The 19,241-nt window shown below is 41.4% G+C and overlaps 1 protein-coding gene across 3 annotated transcripts in view; it reads left to right on the top strand.

Annotated features, from left to right (window-relative positions):
* hspg2 (heparan sulfate proteoglycan 2) overlaps positions 1-19,241 on the top strand; it is a 131,708-nt gene that overhangs the window by 29,653 nt on the left and 82,814 nt on the right. For all 3 annotated transcript variants that reach the window (XM_034695487.1, XM_034695489.1, XM_034695488.1), the window contains exons 2-3: positions 8,178-8,307; positions 9,794-9,853. In XM_034695487.1, the coding sequence (XP_034551378.1) occupies positions 8,178-8,307; positions 9,794-9,853 (190 nt within the window). The remainder of the gene's footprint in view (positions 1-8,177; positions 8,308-9,793; positions 9,854-19,241) is intronic.

Genomic DNA, 19,241 nt, shown 5'->3' with positions numbered 1-19,241 from the left:
ATGTGGATTCCATGGGGAACAAAGTGTTACCTGCGACTATCTAACCCTAACCATAGTCCCACAGGCTTTACAGTGATTGAAGTGCAGAGCCATTTGAAGTCTTTCAGGCACTATCACCCAAAACTTACGGCATTCTTTGCTGCTAGTGCATCCACATTCACCACATCGCCATAACCAACTTAGCTCTCGTTCACGTGACAATGAAGCGCAGTGAAAAGGAATTGATTAAACGCTGATATTAACTCATCTAAAATCAGCATTGAAAACTAGGCTCGTCATGCTGACGTTTGATTGGTTATGTTAATGTTGGATTGAAGGGAACAGTGGTTGATTAGTAATGCCTGCCAAGAGGCACACCTCGCTTTTGACCAAGCAGCAACCTCCGGCCGCTTGAATTGAAGCCAATGCGGAAGTGTTGAAAACTGCAGTTCCTCGAGTGTCCACTTGAGGCTGGCTCCAGAAGTACCGGACACCACATACACACCAATTCAAAAAAGCTGATCTTTACAGCAGAAATAAAGGCCATGTTTTTCATGAAGATATTAAGATTACGAGTTTTTCATTATGACAGGCACAGCTGACTTGATTGAGAGGCAGGAACACTGTAGCTGTTGGCTAGGAGGCTAAAGCCCGCCTCTTTACGTCACACTAGCGCAACAGCAGTTAGCTTGACTTCAGCATTTCCAATATGGCTCCCGCCAATGATCGGTTTCAGAAACAAATGGGTGACGTCACAGACACTACATCCATTATTTATACAGTCTATGCTCTTGACTGACTCCATAACACTGTGCCTCTTTGCAGGCATTACTAATCAACCACCGCTCAATGCATTGGCAAAGTTTTTATAGAGAAAAAGGCTGCTTCACAACAATTACTTGCACTCTCAAAAATGCCCCCTTATATGTTTCGAGGACACACAGATTCAACTTCTGGCGCTTATGCAACCAAAACATTTGTAATTTGAAGCCCTGATTTATACTAACATCTTAACAGAAGTGATTTACATCAACATTGCTTCAAGAATTCCCAATTAATGGAGGCTCCATGGCTTGATATGGCCAAACTATGAAAATAACTTCTGGGACATCATCGTTAACTCGACAGTCTAATTGCAGTACTTTGAAAAGTTGTTGTGATAACTTTTTCTAACATCAAATTTGAAGTTTCCACTTCTTTTTGGAAACAATCGCCACAAAGAAAAGGATTCTTCCTGTCTGTGCTCTCTTAGTAACCTGTCAAAAATATGTTATTTGTTGCTTTGTATTGTGTTGCTTCACTTCGCAGTCCATCCAACTATTCCTCATGCATGTTTAGAAAGTGTGAGACCCAGCTTCTTTCCAGAGGGGAAACCAAGTTTATTGTGAAATGCGTGGCATTGCCGTTGTGTGGGAGAGAGAATGAATGACCTGGGGGAAGATGAATAGTCAGGCACTCCAAGCATGTGTTCAAAAATGTGAACCACACTTTTTAATCCCTGGCTCCCCCGGTCTACACAAGTCCCTCTTCTTAGAAAATGCGACGTGTTTGTTGCACCCACAGTGTTAGTCATAGAACACGTTGAGAACACAATGCCAGCATGTTGTCAAAGAGTGTTTGTCTGTTGAATGAAGAGCCTCCTTCCACTTCCTCCCCATCCAATCACTTTGGATTAAACCCCCTGTGGAAACGTCAAAGAGCTGCAGAGAGCAGAAAGGCCTCACTCGTCGGCCCTTCAGGCAGGAAGGCCTCGGGCTGAGGTTTAGTGTCAGAAGTGACAGTCCACCTACCCCTCCAAGCAAGGGTTAAACACAAAGCTGTCTCCCTCACTCACAAACACCCTCAGATATACCATTTTTTTTCATGCCCCAATTCATCCCTCAGGCGCCTCCTGTATCCTGTACCTGCAAGAGTGTAGAGAAGGGAAAATTTCCCCTGGGCTTCAACCTTTTATTCCTTCTCATCCCAGTTGCACGAGATAACACCGAGCACATGTCAAAAATCCCTCCATACGTGAATATCACTGTGATAGTGCTGTTAAAAATGTAGTGATGTAAGGGAGAACCAATTTTTCTTGAACGTGTGCAAGGGAACTTTCTCTGAGAAGTTTGCAAGCATCAAAGCATATCCTTGCTCCTTCCTCTCGGGGCTGGGGCATCCATATCTCTCATGTCGACATGTGCTCACATGATTTATTCTTACATTATCAAGGTGCTGAATCAGACCTGATTTAATGCAACCCTGCTAATACTCCTACAGCTACTCATTAGATAGCAGCAGGTCATGTAAAGGGTGTTGCTTTGGTTCTGCAGCTCAGTCCTAGTTGGCGCCTGGTAGCGCTTGGTGGACTCCTTCTTTTCACCTACAGAGACGAGTATGTGTCAAGCTTTCATCCACTTAATGCTCTCTGGAGTTTACATTCCATTCCTGTTTAGTACATGCTGCTACTTCAAGTCTAAGCAGATATTGTTGGTTTGAAAGAGCGAGAGGGTGAAAGAAGAGGGGAGGGGAGGTGAAGGAGGCGGGGGGGGGACTGGAGGGTCAAGGAGGTTGGGAATTCATCTTGTGAAGGATTTCTGCGAGTGCCTGTGCACTGCTTGCTTGAAAGGTCACAACTAGGCGTTTGAATCCATTGATTGGAATGAGCGATACGGCGTGCTGCCTTTTTCAGCTTTCACCTTTCCATGTTTGCTGATCACACGCTCTGCCGGGAACAAAAGCAGAGACGATGCATGAGCTCAGGAGATGCTTTAAATGCTAAACCTTCGCGGCTGCTAACAGAAAACAGTGTTCGATATTTTCACGAGAGAGCAGAACTAACCCGTGAGATCCTCTTAAGTGTGCTGTACGAGCTGGGTCCAGATTTTTATTTTCTGTAACACACTAACCATGCCTTCAAGATGTTTCTCACAGATCGCTCTGCAGCTGCATCAGTGGGTTTATTAGCCGAGTGGGCGAGTGGAGTCCCCCACAGAATTCTTCTCACACTGACTCTGACAGGCTTTGGCTGTCACAGAGATGTAACAAGGATGGGAATGCCAGAGTGTGGGTTTGAGATAGTGTCTGTGTGTCAGTGCATGAGTACATGAGTATTTGGCTACAGTATTTGTGTGTTTGAAACCCTGTTATACTTCTCTACTGTTTTTTTTACTGCTGAGGGACCAAATCCAGTTGTTTTGGATGGTTTGATCCATCACTTGGAACTAATGGGTTCAGCCGGTGCAATCAGCCTCTAATGACGTGCTTTACTCACTGCTAGTCATCCCTCCATCCATTTATCCATCCACCCACCAATTTCATTTTATCCATTCATCAAGCCCTTCTTCCATTCATCCTTTTATCCATCTATCAGTCCTTCCATCATCAATTCCTCCATCTATCCACCCATCCATCCATCCATCCATCCATATATAATCTATCTATTCATCCTTTCATCCATCCATGCATCCATACAAACATCCATCATCTTTATTCTATTCATTCATTCATCCAGCCCTTCACCCTTTCAACTATCATCCATCCATCTATCTAGCCTTCCATCATCAATTCCTCCAGCCATCTATATTCTATCTATTCATCCAGCACTGAATCCATTCGTCCTTTCATTTATCCATACATCCATCTATCTATCCATACATCCATCTATCTATCCTTCCATCATCTACTCCTCCATCCATCCATCCATCCATCCATCCATCCATCTCTTTAACTGGTATACAGCTGGTTAATTTCAGATAAAATCTGCCCCTTTAAAGTTTAGTCAGAGCTTTAGTGTTTCGACGTACAGCCTGTGAGGGACACCCATCGTATAAAAGAAACTTCAACATTTAAAATTCTCATTTCTTGATATTTTCTGACAAAAGTTGGCAGTGGAACAGTAAGAACCCAAAGCCCCAGTATCCTTCATATCCATCACAAAACCCATCAATGCTTATCACTTCTTCTGGGTTTGATATCCTGGTTAAAAAAGCTTTTTAGCAGCTGTATCTGATATTAAGGCTCAACGGATAAGTCTGGTGATGTTCTGTATTTTTGTTACTATTAAAAAATCTCATAAAAAGACCAAAGATATCAAGAAAGACATCCTATCAACAAGTGTTGTGTGACATAGATGATTTCTTGTGCCAAAGAGCTGCATTGATAACTATAATCCACAAAGTAGTCACTCTGTGCATTTTGAAACATGTTTATTTGATTTGAAACAGGCTTGAGAACTGTACTTTATCTCGATTCAATCTATAAAGAGACTTTTTTTCCTGCAATATTTCCCAAAAAATTCACAAATTCATCCCTAGTAATGTTAGCTAAAAAAATCAGTGCTGAGCTGTTAATTACTTTTTGCTGTGTTTAATAGGAAAAATGAACTGGGGCAAAGGGTGTGTAAAGTTTTGAGGGATAGACTGATGTAAGATTTATCGTCAGTAACGTAAATATGGCTTCACTCCAGCTGTGGCTGCTAAATCAAATCAAACACCATGGAAAAGTTCTCCAAATGTGGAAACCATGCAATCTTTACTATTTGGTTGTAAATCTGAAACAGATTTCAGGTCTCTGGGAACTGATTTCTATAGCATGTTAAAATGAATGGAAATCAGTGGCACCCTGAGAGGTCAGGAATCATACTGTAGGTGCATGGGATATAAACAATATTTACAATCAACACATATGGGCTGAAACATGCAAGGGAAGAGTCGAAGCTTTATAGTGCATTTTGCCATGCATTCACAGTATAACTGGGTACAGGATTCCTGTTTTATCTACACAGTGGTATAAAGCTTTTATAATGTAGTTCAGTTCATGGAGCTCTTTAATTTCTCTAAATTTGCACATAAACCTCACCATTCTGTTTGTATGTAGTGTTTGCAAGTTACAGAGAAAGTCCAGTAGGGTTGTTAAATGTACAAAAGTGAACGCCACATTAGTTACAACTCCATTAATCTCCATATCGATGTGATGATTGTAAAACTTTTATGATAATATGTTTCACTTGGTTTGATCCCAAGATTCAGAGCAAAGGAGAACAGATAATGGACAAAGCCATTCTTAAGAGTTATTTGGAAGACATTTCTTTGGGTGGTCTTCCACATAAAAGCTGTGGAGAATCGGGAAGCTTTTAATGGCTGTAATCATTTTCTCATCTTACCTCACAACAAAGAAGCATGCAAATCTGATTGGCTGTTAATGGCCTGTGTCTGTGAAATGAAATGAACAGGATTGCTGTATAACCTGGATGTAAAGGAGCTGGTGTTTGTTTGGAAGTGAAGATGAGAGCACACAGCCGATGGTAGAACCCTTTTAGAGGGATATCCGGCTGTCGGCTCCATGGACCAAATGTGGTATTATTTCTTGGTCTTGTTAAAGAACAGCTGGACAAACTTAAGGTCCATCAACACTCCTTGGTTTAGTGTCACCTGCCACTCATCCACTCAATCTGTTGTCCCCCTTTTTGCAGAGCTACTACTACTTTGTCTGGCAGAGAAAACACTGTTCATTGTGAGCAGAGTAACTCATAAGTAAACAGTGGAATTCCTTCTTTGGCAGGAATGTGTGTGCTCGTCTGTGTGTCACATGTGTTTATGATATTTATGTGTATGTGCTTGTACACGTGCATGCCTTCTTTTCCAAAGCATATGACTGGATGCCATATGTCCCTTTGGAAATTGCAATAAGTTACTAGAGCGAGAAATTCTTCTGGGGTCGGTGTCCTCTGGCTGGGGTGAAGTTCAAAGAGTAACAGAGTCGGTCAAGACCTTTATCTTGAGGGAGAGATAACTTTAAGACATCAAACATGTCTCAACTTGACTGGGAGTAAAGGTCACCATACTTATTTTGAGCCACAGTTGAGTTTATTAAGACAGCAAATTCTTATGTAGCTCCCAGTGCTCCCATAGATGAAGTGGATGGACACACTGGAACAAGTCTTACTCAAGATGTTAGCTGTTAGCTTAAAGACCAGGTGCAAACTGGTCTTCTCCATCAAAGGCCACTCTCTGCGTTTACGTTGGTTTTTTGCCAAGATGGCACCAAGCGTGTCCAGATGATACCCCATCCCAAGGGAGTGGGAAGCAGGAGATGATCACACCAATGGTTGGCTGGTCGGCACCACTGAAAAGAATTTGGTTAGTCAGCAGTTTCCTTTTGAAAATGTCCCGGGATTGTTTTTGTAAGGGTGTTCAGTCAGGGGAGAGAGGATTTGGGGGATAGATGGAGTTATTTATTAGCTGGAGCCATTTAAATGGGAAAACTACCATGACAGTGTTGGGTGGAAATACGAACTGGCGGGCCATGCCAACTGGAAATGCCAGGGGTGGCATCCTGCCACAGCCGTATCAGAACTTAAAGCCGGAGTCTGGGCTAGCCAGGACGCTGAGATGGTGAGAGCAGAGATAATAAACCCACATTACGCTCCAGTCTGGACGGCATAGTGAACTTTATCAAGATGATCAGATATGAGAGCGGCGGGCTGAGCTTTGTGTCTCCTCATTGAGAGTGTTAGATGTGTCTATCAGGTGTCTGCGAGGGGAGGAAGTTCTGTCTTTGAGGGGGTTTTAGAAGGATTGTCTGAGATAATGCTGTGATAGAAATCAGCACTAAAATAATCCTTTGGGATGTTCATACATCCTTATTCCACACTGAGGGAGCACTCTGTAATCTGTGCTGACTTTGAAGAAAAAGTACAAGAGATCTGAATGTTTATTATTCAAGTGGACGGCAGTTCAATGCCATGGTTTGGTCTCAATTTTCAAAAGACTCCAACTTCAAAACTTAACGTGATCCAGACGAGACAATCTATACCTCCATGAGGTTTATTGAAATCTGATTTTGTACCACTAGTCCCAAGAAGATGAACCCTAATGACTTCTACTGTTCCCTAACATGTGTTATTTGCTGCCATGTCAGCTAACCTTTGTGTATTTCATATTTGGTATCTATTGGATGGATTGATTTTTAATGGATATCAAGCCCTTGTTCTGTGTGTGAGTTTAAAACATGCACAGTCTCAGTGATGTCACCCATTGGTTTATGAAGCAGAGTTTTGAAGCCTAACAATGGCGGTCACCCTGTTGGAAAAGATGACCCCACCAAACTTTAGGTTGACATAACAAGAGGCAGGAAGGTGGAGTTAAGTCAGGCCTTTAGGCTCCTGGCAAACAGCTACAATGAGCCTGCCTGTCAGTCAAGTTGGGCCCCCCAGAAATGTCCCCTTATATCCAACACTTATTATCTTAATCTGTTGAACACAAACCAGTTTAATAGAAAAAGAATCCTCTGTAGAGAGAAATTGCCCATTCAGATCTAAAGTGTTATTTTGTACCAGGCTGTGAACGATAGGCGTTTTAACATGGGTGTTAATGGGGTTTCCTTGTCTTTTGGAGCAAGCCTCAACTGGTCACTCAAAGAACTGCAGGTCTTAGCACCACTGCATCGGCTCCATGTGTCAGCCTGGGAGGTTCCTGCTTTGTTGAAGCTGAATGAAATAAAACCCTAGAGTGGGGTGGAGCCAGGCTTATCCTTAACAGCTACACCCCTGCTTTTCATTTATATAACAAGCTGCATGTCATGATGATCACAGATTTCTAAAGCCCCCTGTCCTGTGAGGTGCTGCTTTATTAGACATGTTTTTACTGCAGATTTAGGTGACATAATGTTTCTGTAATGGACTCCTTCCTAATTCCACTCAAAGAGCTGATCGTATAGGACCGGTTGTGGTATGCCGGATTTCTTTTTTTTTTTGTACCCAAGGGGGACGGAGTTTAAAGCATACTTAAACAGATTTGTGTCACTCTGATCTCAGCTTCCCTCTGGCTTTCAGGGTTTTATGGAGTCTGAGTGAGCATTCTGCCTGTACTTATGTGTGTATTCATATGTGGGTCAGTGCAGTCAGCTGTGCATATCTTTGGACAACTTCCTCTGTTCAGATTAGATATGCAAATAGTAGTTTATTTTAACAATAGGACAGCAAAAGAGCCATGAACGACCTCTGTTAATACTATAGTAATATTAACTTTTATTTGCATGTGAGCCCTTCAGAGGTCTTCTCAGAGATAATGAATGGTTAAAGTAAACACATCACAATGCCTGTTTCCTCTCTCTGCTTTTGTTTTCCCTCCACCCTTCCAGGGTTCATGAGTAGCACTGGGTGTAACCCTTCTCCATGGAGACTTCAACCCCTATAAATGTGTGTCTGTGTGTTGCAGGTGACTCAGGCCTCCAAGGTGTGGGGAGAGGTCCCTCTGCCTGAGGACTTGGAGGCGGAGAAAGATGTCAAGGCAGGTCAGAGCTTACTGGACGACGACGAGGACTTTGCTGCTGATGAAGCTTCAGGAGGTGGGCTTGTTAGAGGCTGGATTACCACAAACCACAGCGACAGCTGCGCTTAATTCACGGGAGATGCTTTTCATTAAGCATTCCTTGAATAGTTAACCCCTTCCAGAGCTGCAAAGAGAGGGAATGTTGCTCAGAAATATGTCATAAGATACTCATGCTGATGACTGCTTCCTGCATTTGAACCCTTATTCACAAGATGTTCTATAAGAATTTAAAACCTCTGCAGAAATGATGTTCTTGCTCATGGTTATTCATTTTGATTAGCAAGGGGAGAAAATAGGAAAATCAGTAAGTGTTTGTGGGATGATCAGAAAACATGATGAAGTAAAAACAGCTCCTACACTTGGAGTATTATTTAAGTAGATTCATATTGGGTAAATTGTCTTTCTTTATCCTTTTTGTTAAATGGGGAAAAAACAGTTAAAACACATTTTTACTTGCTGCAGCTTAAAAAGTAAATTAAGATTTTTTACATTCAGCGTTATGTCCCAAAGTCTTCAGAGAGAAGCTTTTGTTTTTTTAGCTTAAAGTTGATTAACAGGAGCATTTTTGTAAAATGGTAGAAACCTTACCAACCAAATCACAGGTGTAATGCTTGTAGGTGAGATGCTGTTGCAGCCAATCAGAGCAAATAAAGCACTTTCTCTAGGTTTGAATAAGAAAGCTACAGTGGCCCTGAAGGATAACTGCAGAAACATTTCAGGACAGCAAAAAGATTTCAACAAACGCCTAAAACATTTAGCTGAATGCAAAAAGATTAAAGAAAAAATGTATCAATATTCAATGAAACCCAAAAAACATTTCACAGATGCCAAAAAAAAATAATGAACCATAGACATATTTAAAAATATTTTTTGAAGTTCTTCCTTTTAAAAATGTTATTCTCTTGAAACATATTTCTGTGTTTCCTTTTTTTTTTTTTAACAGTTTTTCCAATTTTTCTTTTAACAGTTTTACTTTTGGGCTTCTATTCCTTTTATTCAGAGGACAGGAGGGTGGAGAGAGTAGGAAACAGGGAGGGAAAGTGGGGAATGACATGCGGTCAAGAGCCACTGAGAGTCTCACTGATTCAAACCTGGGCTGCCCACGTCCACAGCCTCTGCAAATGGAGCGTGTGACTTTAACCACATGGCCAAACTGGCGCCTCCTTTGCCACACTTTCTGGGCTTTGTGAAAGAAATGTTTTTGTCTTGCATCAAAAGTTTTTGGGGTTCAGTGACATTTTTAAAGTTTTATGCAGTTGACATTCAGGGCCACCATGGATGGTTTATTGTTAATATTCCTCCCAGAAGTTAATTCAATATTCATTTTGGTTGTCTTAATAACATTTTGGTCAGCCTCTTCCAGGCCAATGAAGAATTTAAAAGGACTGCATTTGGCTGCCAAAAAAGACTAGTTCTTCTTTCACATACACATCAAAGCACATGCTTCTTTCTTACCTCGATCCTTCACATTAACAGTACTCTTCTTTGTCTTTTTTTCAAAGATCTGCCCAGTGGAGAGGATGACGGGAGCGCACCATGGCCTCCAGTCTCTGAGAGCACAAGTAAGGGACTTGAAAATCTAGTGAATCTAAGAAGTCTGTGTTGTTTATCGTGTAGAAATCTAGTGGAGCAATCAGTCCTGTAAATACACTCCAATCTGTGACTCAGACTTTGATGGCTCCGTGTGTGTATGCGTGACGTTTATCTGTGAATTATGATGCCTTCACATCCTGCTACACCCTCTCCTCCATCCTCGCCGGCCTGCCAGAGTTCGGTCATAACACTCTTTTAGCTTTGCCTCCGAGACGTAAACATCTCCTCTCCCCCTCTTTCATCTTTTTAACCAGCGGCGGAGGTGACAGCACAATAAGATACATGAAAGCGCATCGAACAATAAAAGCTGCAGTGGATCACCTCTGTTTTAGATTCCATGCACTGCAATGCTTTTTAAAGCCACCATTTTTTGTGGAACTTGAAAAGAATTTATATGCAGGTGAACCACTTTATCACATCGCACAGTAGCAGGGGAGAAATATTTAAGTAATGTATTAAACTTTGCGTGACGAGTCCTGCTTTTAAATCATGCCTGCTGTTTGCTGCTGCTTTTTACGCTTCAGTTCTTGGTCCATCTTTCTTCTTTTAGACATCCCTACTTCCCTTTTCTTCATATTGAAGACAACAAAACAACTTTGAGTTAGTGCCAAGAGCCTTTTCCCTGAATATGTCTGCATGCTACTGCACTGCCGCACTCACCAAGGATGCTTCACAAATATCAACTGCTTATAGTTGAATGGACTAAGGCTGATACTCTACTACAGCTTGATGTGTTATAACACTGTAAAAATATACAAAGTAGGTCTTAAATTTTCTTGAAATTTGCCCTCTTAAAGTAATCATGGAGTAAACCATAAATGTATTATTTAGACGTGGCTACAGGACCAAAAGATTGTTTCTGTTCAGTCCAACAAGAGTCCCTTACCTGGAGCAAAGCCGACAGTTACCAGGTTCACTTCAGTGGTATGCCGCCCACTGAATTACACAATAGTGTTGGTCACAATGACTCTGGTTGTGAGTTCCTGCTCAGCGCTTTGACTTTAAATTGGGCTGACATCATCCTTTTTTTTTTTTTTTTAATCAAATTTCCCCTCTTGAAATAAGATATAGCAATATTAACCTGTCATATATCAAATAACATCAATTTTTTACAATGCATTACACATTTGACTTTTTAAAAGAAAGAAGGATGAGAGTCTTTTTGTCAGATTAAGATGAGAAAAGTGATACGATGCACATCTTTGTCCACAGGGGGCGCCAAAATCAACACAAAGCAAAAGCTCCTTACAGCAGCTTTATATGAAGTTTTTAGATAATTACAATAATGTTAAAAAAAACAAAGACTCTACAAATGGATGTAGTCCTAGTGATGTCTCCTATTGTTTTTTTTGCCAATATGGGAGATGCTAACCGTTATGGTTAGTCTAAAAACAGGCAAAGAGGTGGAGTTGATGCAAGCTTTAAGCCTCCTGGCAAACCGCTACAACGTGCCCACCTGTCAGTTGAATCAGCCGCTCACTACTTTTAGCCTTACCATAATCAAAACAGATGAGTCACCATTGAATCATTCACCATCCCTACAGTTTTTGAGGAAAAAGAAAAGAGGTCTAGGGACCAGAAAACATTATTATACCAGGCCATGAACATGCTGTATGAATGGTCTATTTAATATAGGCTCTAATGGGGATTCCATGGCTCTTGCAGCAGGCCTCAGGTGGACACTGAAGGTACTGCAGTTTTTAGCACTTCTGTTCTGACTTCGTTCGTCAATGCAGAGAGGTTTCCACCTGGTAAAAAATAATAAGCACGATATAAAAGACTAAAAATCTAAAGATATAACACATGATTGTTACTTATTCTGGTTCAGCAGGGTTTAGGTTTAGCTGGTTGCTGGTTCAGCAGTGTGACAGAGCCAGGGTGGGAAGGCAGCTTAAACCACTCACTTGCTGTGTTACATCTTCAGGGAACAGAATATTTGGGGGGTCTCTTGTGATTTAATGTACTTGTTTAACAACTCACCCCTCATAAACGTCCTAGAGGGATGCTGCTTTCATAAAGCACCAGAGCCCAAGTCCACAGAAAGACGGCGCCCCCAGAGGTAGAAGTCTTGCAGTCTCAATGTGGTGCCTCCCTTGATCCCTCTGTCCCACATTGTAGTAATATTTTTAAGGAGGAGCAGCGTGATACTGAGACTAATTTTGAATCTGTCGTAGATTTTTATTTCCCTTAATAAACAACTATGAATACAGCTTTTCACTGCATGCACGAAGAAGCCGTTCAGTACATCTCTCTAGACTGTTTAACATTTTTCCATTTATAATCAATTTCAGTCTCAAGATTGATATCATCACACCTGTCTTTTCCGCTGCAGGAAATTAATATAGAAAAGTAATTAAATGGATATATCCTGATACGTCTCATCATTTCTCTTCTTATTAAAGACAGAGGCCTGTTAACGCCTTAGTTACCCTGGTGCCAGACTGTGGTGGGCTCGACAGGTCTATTGAGCTGATTACGTCAGGGCGGAATAATTGTCTTGGTGGCGACTCTTTGAGCTGACATCAGAGCTGTGGCATATAGCATCATGTGCCTCTCTGTCAGAAATAGCCCTGCTGTGAGGCCCCGCTGAATTTAGGTAGTTAAAGGCGCCGGTTGATATAATGTGTGTTGTTGACGGCATGTTGTTGTGACAGGTTTAAAAGAAGCCTGAGTCTATTTTTAGCTACAGTTGATATTAACAAAGAAAGGCTGATTTATGGCATACTTTTAAGAGGGTGTATTGTTCTTGTACGCTCCTCACATCATAATGAGGCTGTCTTGGAGTGTGGGTTTCTTCTTTGGTATTCTTGTCCTCAGGTCAGAGCAGGTTTGGCAGATACAAATGCACAAAAAGGACCTAAAGTCACAGAAAAACAAAGCCGGTTTGTTCTTTGTTGTCGGCGCAGGATGGGAATATATTTTGTTAATGTTCTCACAATTTGTGGTGCGACATGAGCCTGCAAACATCCCCTCCATTACTTTGGTTTATTGCTTCTGTTTCTATAAACTTCCCGCCTTTTGTAACCACATAAAGGTCAGCTTTGCTTTATTGCAACAATTAAACAAGATGAGGTTGGGATTATGCAGTATTTTCTTCAATATATTGTCTTAGCCATTTGCATTGTCCTCAGAATAATCATGGTGCTGTCGCTGGAGGAGGCAGACTATTTCCATATCTGAGCACGGCAGCAAAGGGAAGGAAATTCTGTTTCCTGTGCTGAATGCAGAACACTTTTTGGACTGTCTTTGTCCTGTTAGCTGTCCAGACAGACGGCTCACCCAGACCTCTGCCTTCCTTCCCTCCTGAACTACTTTAAAGCTGGAGATGTACAGTTGCCCTCATTACGCCTTGTATCCTGTTGTGATTCAATTTGCTGAGGGTGAAGGAATTCCCATTTCCTGATGTCTCAGCTGCTTACGCTGAAGCTCTAAAAAAAACATCTGGGGCCTAAGTGTTGTAGAAAGGAGTCTATCCTGAACCTCTTTTGTCCCTTATTGTTCTTTGTCTTCCTCTTATCATAGTCTGAGATCTCCTCCAGAGATATTAAAGTCGGGTCCCATGTCCCCCTAACCTCCCGTCTTGACCTACACACTCAGATCCCTGAAGAGATTTCTGGGAGACAAAATCCTGCTTATCTCTCTGAGAGCCTTTTCTTACTCCCCTGGATTTTCCCAATGCACCATGGGTATTAACCACTTTGTTTGGAAACCAAGGACTCAACGGTTACCACGTCCACTTAGTAATAGCATGATTGTTGAGGGGTCAGCTGGGGTTATATTTTTCCCATCACTTATTTTGAATGAAATGTTTGAGAAATCATATGTTTAGTCGAGTGGTTCCCAAAGCGGAGGACCAGCAGGGAGAGTGCAGAAAATGTTCCTTCCTTTGTTTACCTGTTCACTTCAATGTTTGGCAAGTGTTCTGTTTATTATTCCCTTTTAAGGAGATTCACCAATAGGGATGGGTACCTTTCACATCGGTATCTGCACTCAATGGTACCAATTTTCGTTACTTTTGTGTTCGTGTATGTGGTAATAAATGTTTTTTATTATTTTTTTTTTTTTTACTTTTTTATTAGACTCAGTTAACATCACAAAACAACAATGCAGCAATCAGACTCAGAGACAAAAAATATATAAACAAGATTTTTGAAAACACCTAGTCCATTGTCAGAAAGTAAAGATATAAATAAATAGATAGTACACAATTAAAAATAAGTGAATACAAACATACAAAATAATAATGATATTAAGATTGTAATGATTAACACAAAATTTAAAAATATGAATAATAGTAATAATAACAGCAATATAAATAATTGTATAAATAGTAATTAGGACAATAATAATAATAATAATAATAACAACAATAAGAACAATAATAACAAAAAAATCCTCACAGTAAACCTCAAAGAAAATAAATCAATAAAAAAAATATAATTACGTATACCTCAAATCAGCCCATCAAAGCAACAGGCGCCCACCTTATTATGTTAATTTGTTTATTAATAAAATCTCAATTTTTTTAAAGTTAACATATTTATTTCTCAATATATAAACTTTAACAAATATATCAAAACAACATCTAACTGTTTGTATATGTAAATTTCTTCAACATGAAATGAACAGAAACAGGATTATACAGGTGATTAGATATATTAGCTGACACGTGCTCGTGGCGTCAAATTGCTCTTTCTGGAGTTTGTCAATGAACACACGTGAACCCCTGCGGACGGGAAACAGTCTGTTCTCCGTCTCTTTATAATAACAGAACCATAGACTGTATAAAATATGGACGTAGTATCCGTGACGTCACCCATCTGTTCCTGAGAGCTGTTTTGAAGCAAATCGACGGCAGCAGCCATATTGGTAATGCGGAACTCAACCAGGCAGAGTGTGACGTAGTGTGAGTCTCTTAGCCAATGGCTGTGTGTTCCCGACCGGGAGTCACGTCAGTCATGTCCTTATTTGGGCAAAACTCATAATCTTAATATCTTCTTAACCGTCACGTTAGAAAAAAATTCACCCCCCGTACAGTGTGTGCCATTAGAGAGATTAGCGTTGTAGGGCCAAGCCGTTTTTTGAACCAGGCTGTAAACATGTTTATTAATGCTGCAAAGATCGTCTTTTTCCCATTCATATCTATGTGGTTTCCGGTGTTTCTGCAGCCAGCCTCAAGCGGATTTTTGATGTATTGCAGTTTATAACACTTCCGCATTGGCTTCATCGTTTGAGACCGGAGTTTGCCGCTTGAACAGGACACACAACTTACTTGTTTGGCATTCACGCACACAGGAACGGTTATAAACAGGGCAGGTAGTCGGAGCGAGAGTGTCCGTCTCAACTCAATCCTCCTGCAGCTCTGCCTCGCGGTGAGTGCTCGCGCCCGTCAGCTGCAGGCTCTGTTTGGCTTGCTCCAGCTATTCTTCCACTCCCTCACAGTCACAAGGATGCGTTCAGGTACCGAAACATGGTACCGTTTGATTTTACGTGAATCGGTACTCGGTAGTACCGGTAGTACTCGGTCGGTACCTATAAAAGTACCGATTTCTGTACCCATCCCTATTCACCAATCTGTGATGTCACAAATTGAGCAAATCTCGTGTCCTTCTCACGTAATTCTCGAAACCTGCTGTTCAGAGCAGCCTGCAGTCTCATCCTGCGATTACTCTAACACACGATTACCAAACAGTTTGAAACTTTGTCCAGGTCTAGTATCAACATCCAACACTTTAAGCTTAGCATGATAACACCTCTTGAAGTCAAATCATTGTGATGTTGTCGCTTCAAGCAACACGAGCTAACGTAAAGTGCTCTCTAAAACACGGTAACAAGAGTACAAGGGTTTATACTTCTCCAAACACTCAAAGTTGAAGCTTCAACAATGCACATCTGATCACATCTTGGGTAATGTTTGGTAATGTTACACGCATCAAAACTCATGTTGGATATAAAGTAGAGCTGCAGTTAATGACATAACACCTCTGGTTGCCAGTTTCCAGAGAAACGCACCCCCCTTTGGAGCTCGTGAGCTTCCAGGTATGCAGCAGTCAGAAGCTGCTGACGTCAGAACCAGTGATAAAAAGACTTGTCAGTGTAAACAGACCTTAAAGTGATTCTGTTACCTCTCAATCCTCAGGGCCAAATAAAGTCTTTCTTCATATTTCTGAACAGAGACCATTTCAACATTAAACACTGCATATTTGGTACCAGATCACCAGGGACCAGAATATTTACAGGAGTGACTGTGATTTATTCAGGGCTCTGTGAGATTAAACATGTAGCTCGTAGTGTCTGAGTCGATTCAAGGAGAAGCCGTGCAGAGATACGAGTCCTGTGTTTAGTCTTTAGGGACGCTTGGCTTAAACTTCAGACTGTCCTTGATCTGCTGGGAATCTGAGTCCAGGCAGACTCAATAACAGGTTGCTGGATTCTGTGTCCCCTCAGCTGGTTTCTGTCTAATCACATCAGCTGCTTGCTGAGAAAACACAATCCACGATCGTATTCTTGGGTTATCTCTTGAGGGGAACAGATGTTGCAGCATAAGTGGTCCATACATCAGAGTAATGTTGCTTGTCTGTCAGTTTGGCCGGGGCAGTGGGCAGGCTGCGGCCAGGCCACCCACGAGGTATTTTTTCATGGGCAGTTTGTGAGATTTCACTGGTACTGTGCATCTGTGTGTGTGTGTGTGTGTGTGTCCCCATGTGTCCTATACTCTGAGAGGGACGAGTGCTGGCAGCTGCAGTTATTTTGGTGAGGTCTTTGTTGTTTCCCTGCTGGGGGCCCTCAAGGTGGCCACACATCGACCCGAGCATACACTTGCCTCTCGTCATGATCGGATGTTTTGCTCCCTTTTGGAGAGAAGGCAATTGAAAGAAAATAAAGACCGGAGCTGTGAAGTTGAAGGACATTTTCAGAGATAAAAGCCTCCATTCACAAATAAGTAAAGTGTCAGAGCGACTGAGGGTTAGCTTAGTTTGAAGGACTAGTGTGATACATTGTAGTCACTGATTTTATACCACCTCTGCGATGGTGAGTCACTGAATTCACCCAAATTCAACCAGTCCCTGCACCTTTCCACGCCCCTGCAATTTTGGCTTACAATCACAAAGTTTCTGCAAAATTTCACAACCACCCTATTTCCACAGGCGTCATGTACGTCACTACTTTCACATTAATGGCCATTATTTAGCTATTAGCTTTTAAGTTGAGCAATACTCCTTTAAATTCAAAGCATGCCTTTAAAAATCTTAGTTCAAGCGATAATTTGGTCTTGTATTAAACATTAGTGGTATTGATGTAAGACAGATTATTTACTTTTAATGCGTAACGTTATTACTGTAGCAACATGGTAAGAGTTTGCTCCATTGTTCAGGGGTAAGAGAGGAGGAAGAGAAGGAAATGAGGAAAGGATAAAAAGATGAAGTGTTCTAAGGGAAAAGGTGATGGACTGAAAATGTAAATCTCACACAGCGTGGCTCTAACATTGACAGTTGAGTTCAGTGTCTGGTGATGTGTGAAAGAGACATACAACACACTTTCTCTTCAAACTCTCATGCATCACCGTCATAATCCCATAATAAGCAAGATCTGCTTTACGCATTTTGGAGGCAGTTCTTTTTTTATTTGCAGCACTGAGAGTGAAACGCTTCTGGAAGTTTTAGGACGATCAACCAGTCTTTATCAATCAATCTTTATTTGTGTAGCGCCAAATCACAACAAACGTTATCTTAAGATGCTTTTACAAACATAGGTGGTCTAGACCACTCTATGTCAAATTATGAACAGAGACCCAACTTCAAGAAAAGGATAAGACTCAGTCTGACCCCACCTGAAACCACCATGAGCATTGCACCTTGCAATATTTAGCTAGTTACAGCGGCGAGGACAAACTTCCTTTAACAGGCAGAAACCTCCAGCAGAACCAGACTCATGTTAGACAGACATCATGCCTCGACCAACGATGTGGTGTTGCATTGGGCGCCGTCATGCAGCAATGTTTTGTTTACACGTCACTTCCTGGTTAATGTTTCTCAGCAGAGATGGTAAGCATGCAAGGTGCCGGTTGCTCACTCCTCGGTAGTTTAACTCTACAACCCAAAACTAGAAACGTCTGTGCACAGCATAAAAACATGTGTGATGAAGTCATCCACCAATTATCGATGGTTTCATTCATCAGGAACTAATTCTGTCATGGATTTATGTTGACATTGTCCACCAATCGGTGCACCCTTAAAGGAGGAAGACTGTAACCGCCCTGCCTCTTATCATTGGTTTTAAATGAGTAGAAAGAATGAGTAGAATGTTGTACATCAAAATAATAAAATCTACATTTGCCTTCTCACATTTAGATGGCTTTCAATTGGAAACACACTTTGAAATGAGCACTTCGTATCGATCAAATGTAAAGATGACAATAGATACATCAAAATTTATTCACATCTGATTGGTGTAGTAATCCCTTGGCACCACCAGTATGCTCAGCTTCTGGGTGTCTTTTGTTCTGGTCCTCCATGGTACCATGTGTTACACAAAAAAGCTTCACAATGTCAGGACTTCCAATACAACTTTTTGAAAAGTCTCCAAGATATCAGACATCTAAGGCTGCACAGTAAGAGTCATCACAATCCTGGAGAGAGTGCTCAGTGCTGCACCTACCCCCATGATGCTTTGCTCTGTTGTACCAATAACAAATGTGTTGTCTTGGAGAACTGGCCTGTGCCTCTCCTCTTTAGGGAAGAGATGTTTGATAGAAAGAAAGCAAGTGCGACAATATGATTGATCTTTCTTTCCTCAAGGCGGTGTCAAAGACAAGCTCAGACCTCATACACTTCCCTAATTTGGGATTAACAAGTGCATACTGTATGTCTGTATCTATGTACGGCCCATTACTGTGATGACCCAAACAAAACAGAAGAAACAAACTGGGGAAGAAAAAGTAAAAGTTTAAAGTCCTAAATTAGAAATTGTGGTTGTTGGCAGGGTTTTCAGTTGTGCCTCAGTTTGTTCCCAGATCTGAGAGTTTATTTGGATAAAGCTTCACGGTTGATCAGTGGCTTCCTGGTTGGACACTGGAGAATATTCATTATCAAATAATACCTCTCTTGGGATGCTTTGCTTTTCTTCTCTTGTTATTCATCCTCTCTGCTTATCTTTTGGGAGGGGGATTAAATATTGTCCTCAAAGGTCTCCGTCCCCGGTGAAAACTTCTTGCAGTGTAAAAACACCCTCACTCTTTTTCAAAGGAGATCTGAGTCTGTCTCCTGTTAGGTAAGAGTGGTATATTTAGTCCCTACAGTGACTGCCTTGTTTCAGTCATGGTCTTGATCAGCACATAAAGGAGTGCAGAAGCCGTTT

This window comes from Notolabrus celidotus, chromosome 11 (genome assembly GCF_009762535.1).
Source record: "Notolabrus celidotus isolate fNotCel1 chromosome 11, fNotCel1.pri, whole genome shotgun sequence".
NCBI classification, from domain to species: Eukaryota; Metazoa; Chordata; class Actinopteri; order Labriformes; family Labridae; genus Notolabrus; species Notolabrus celidotus.
This window is presented reverse-complemented; position numbering and strand designations above follow the sequence as displayed.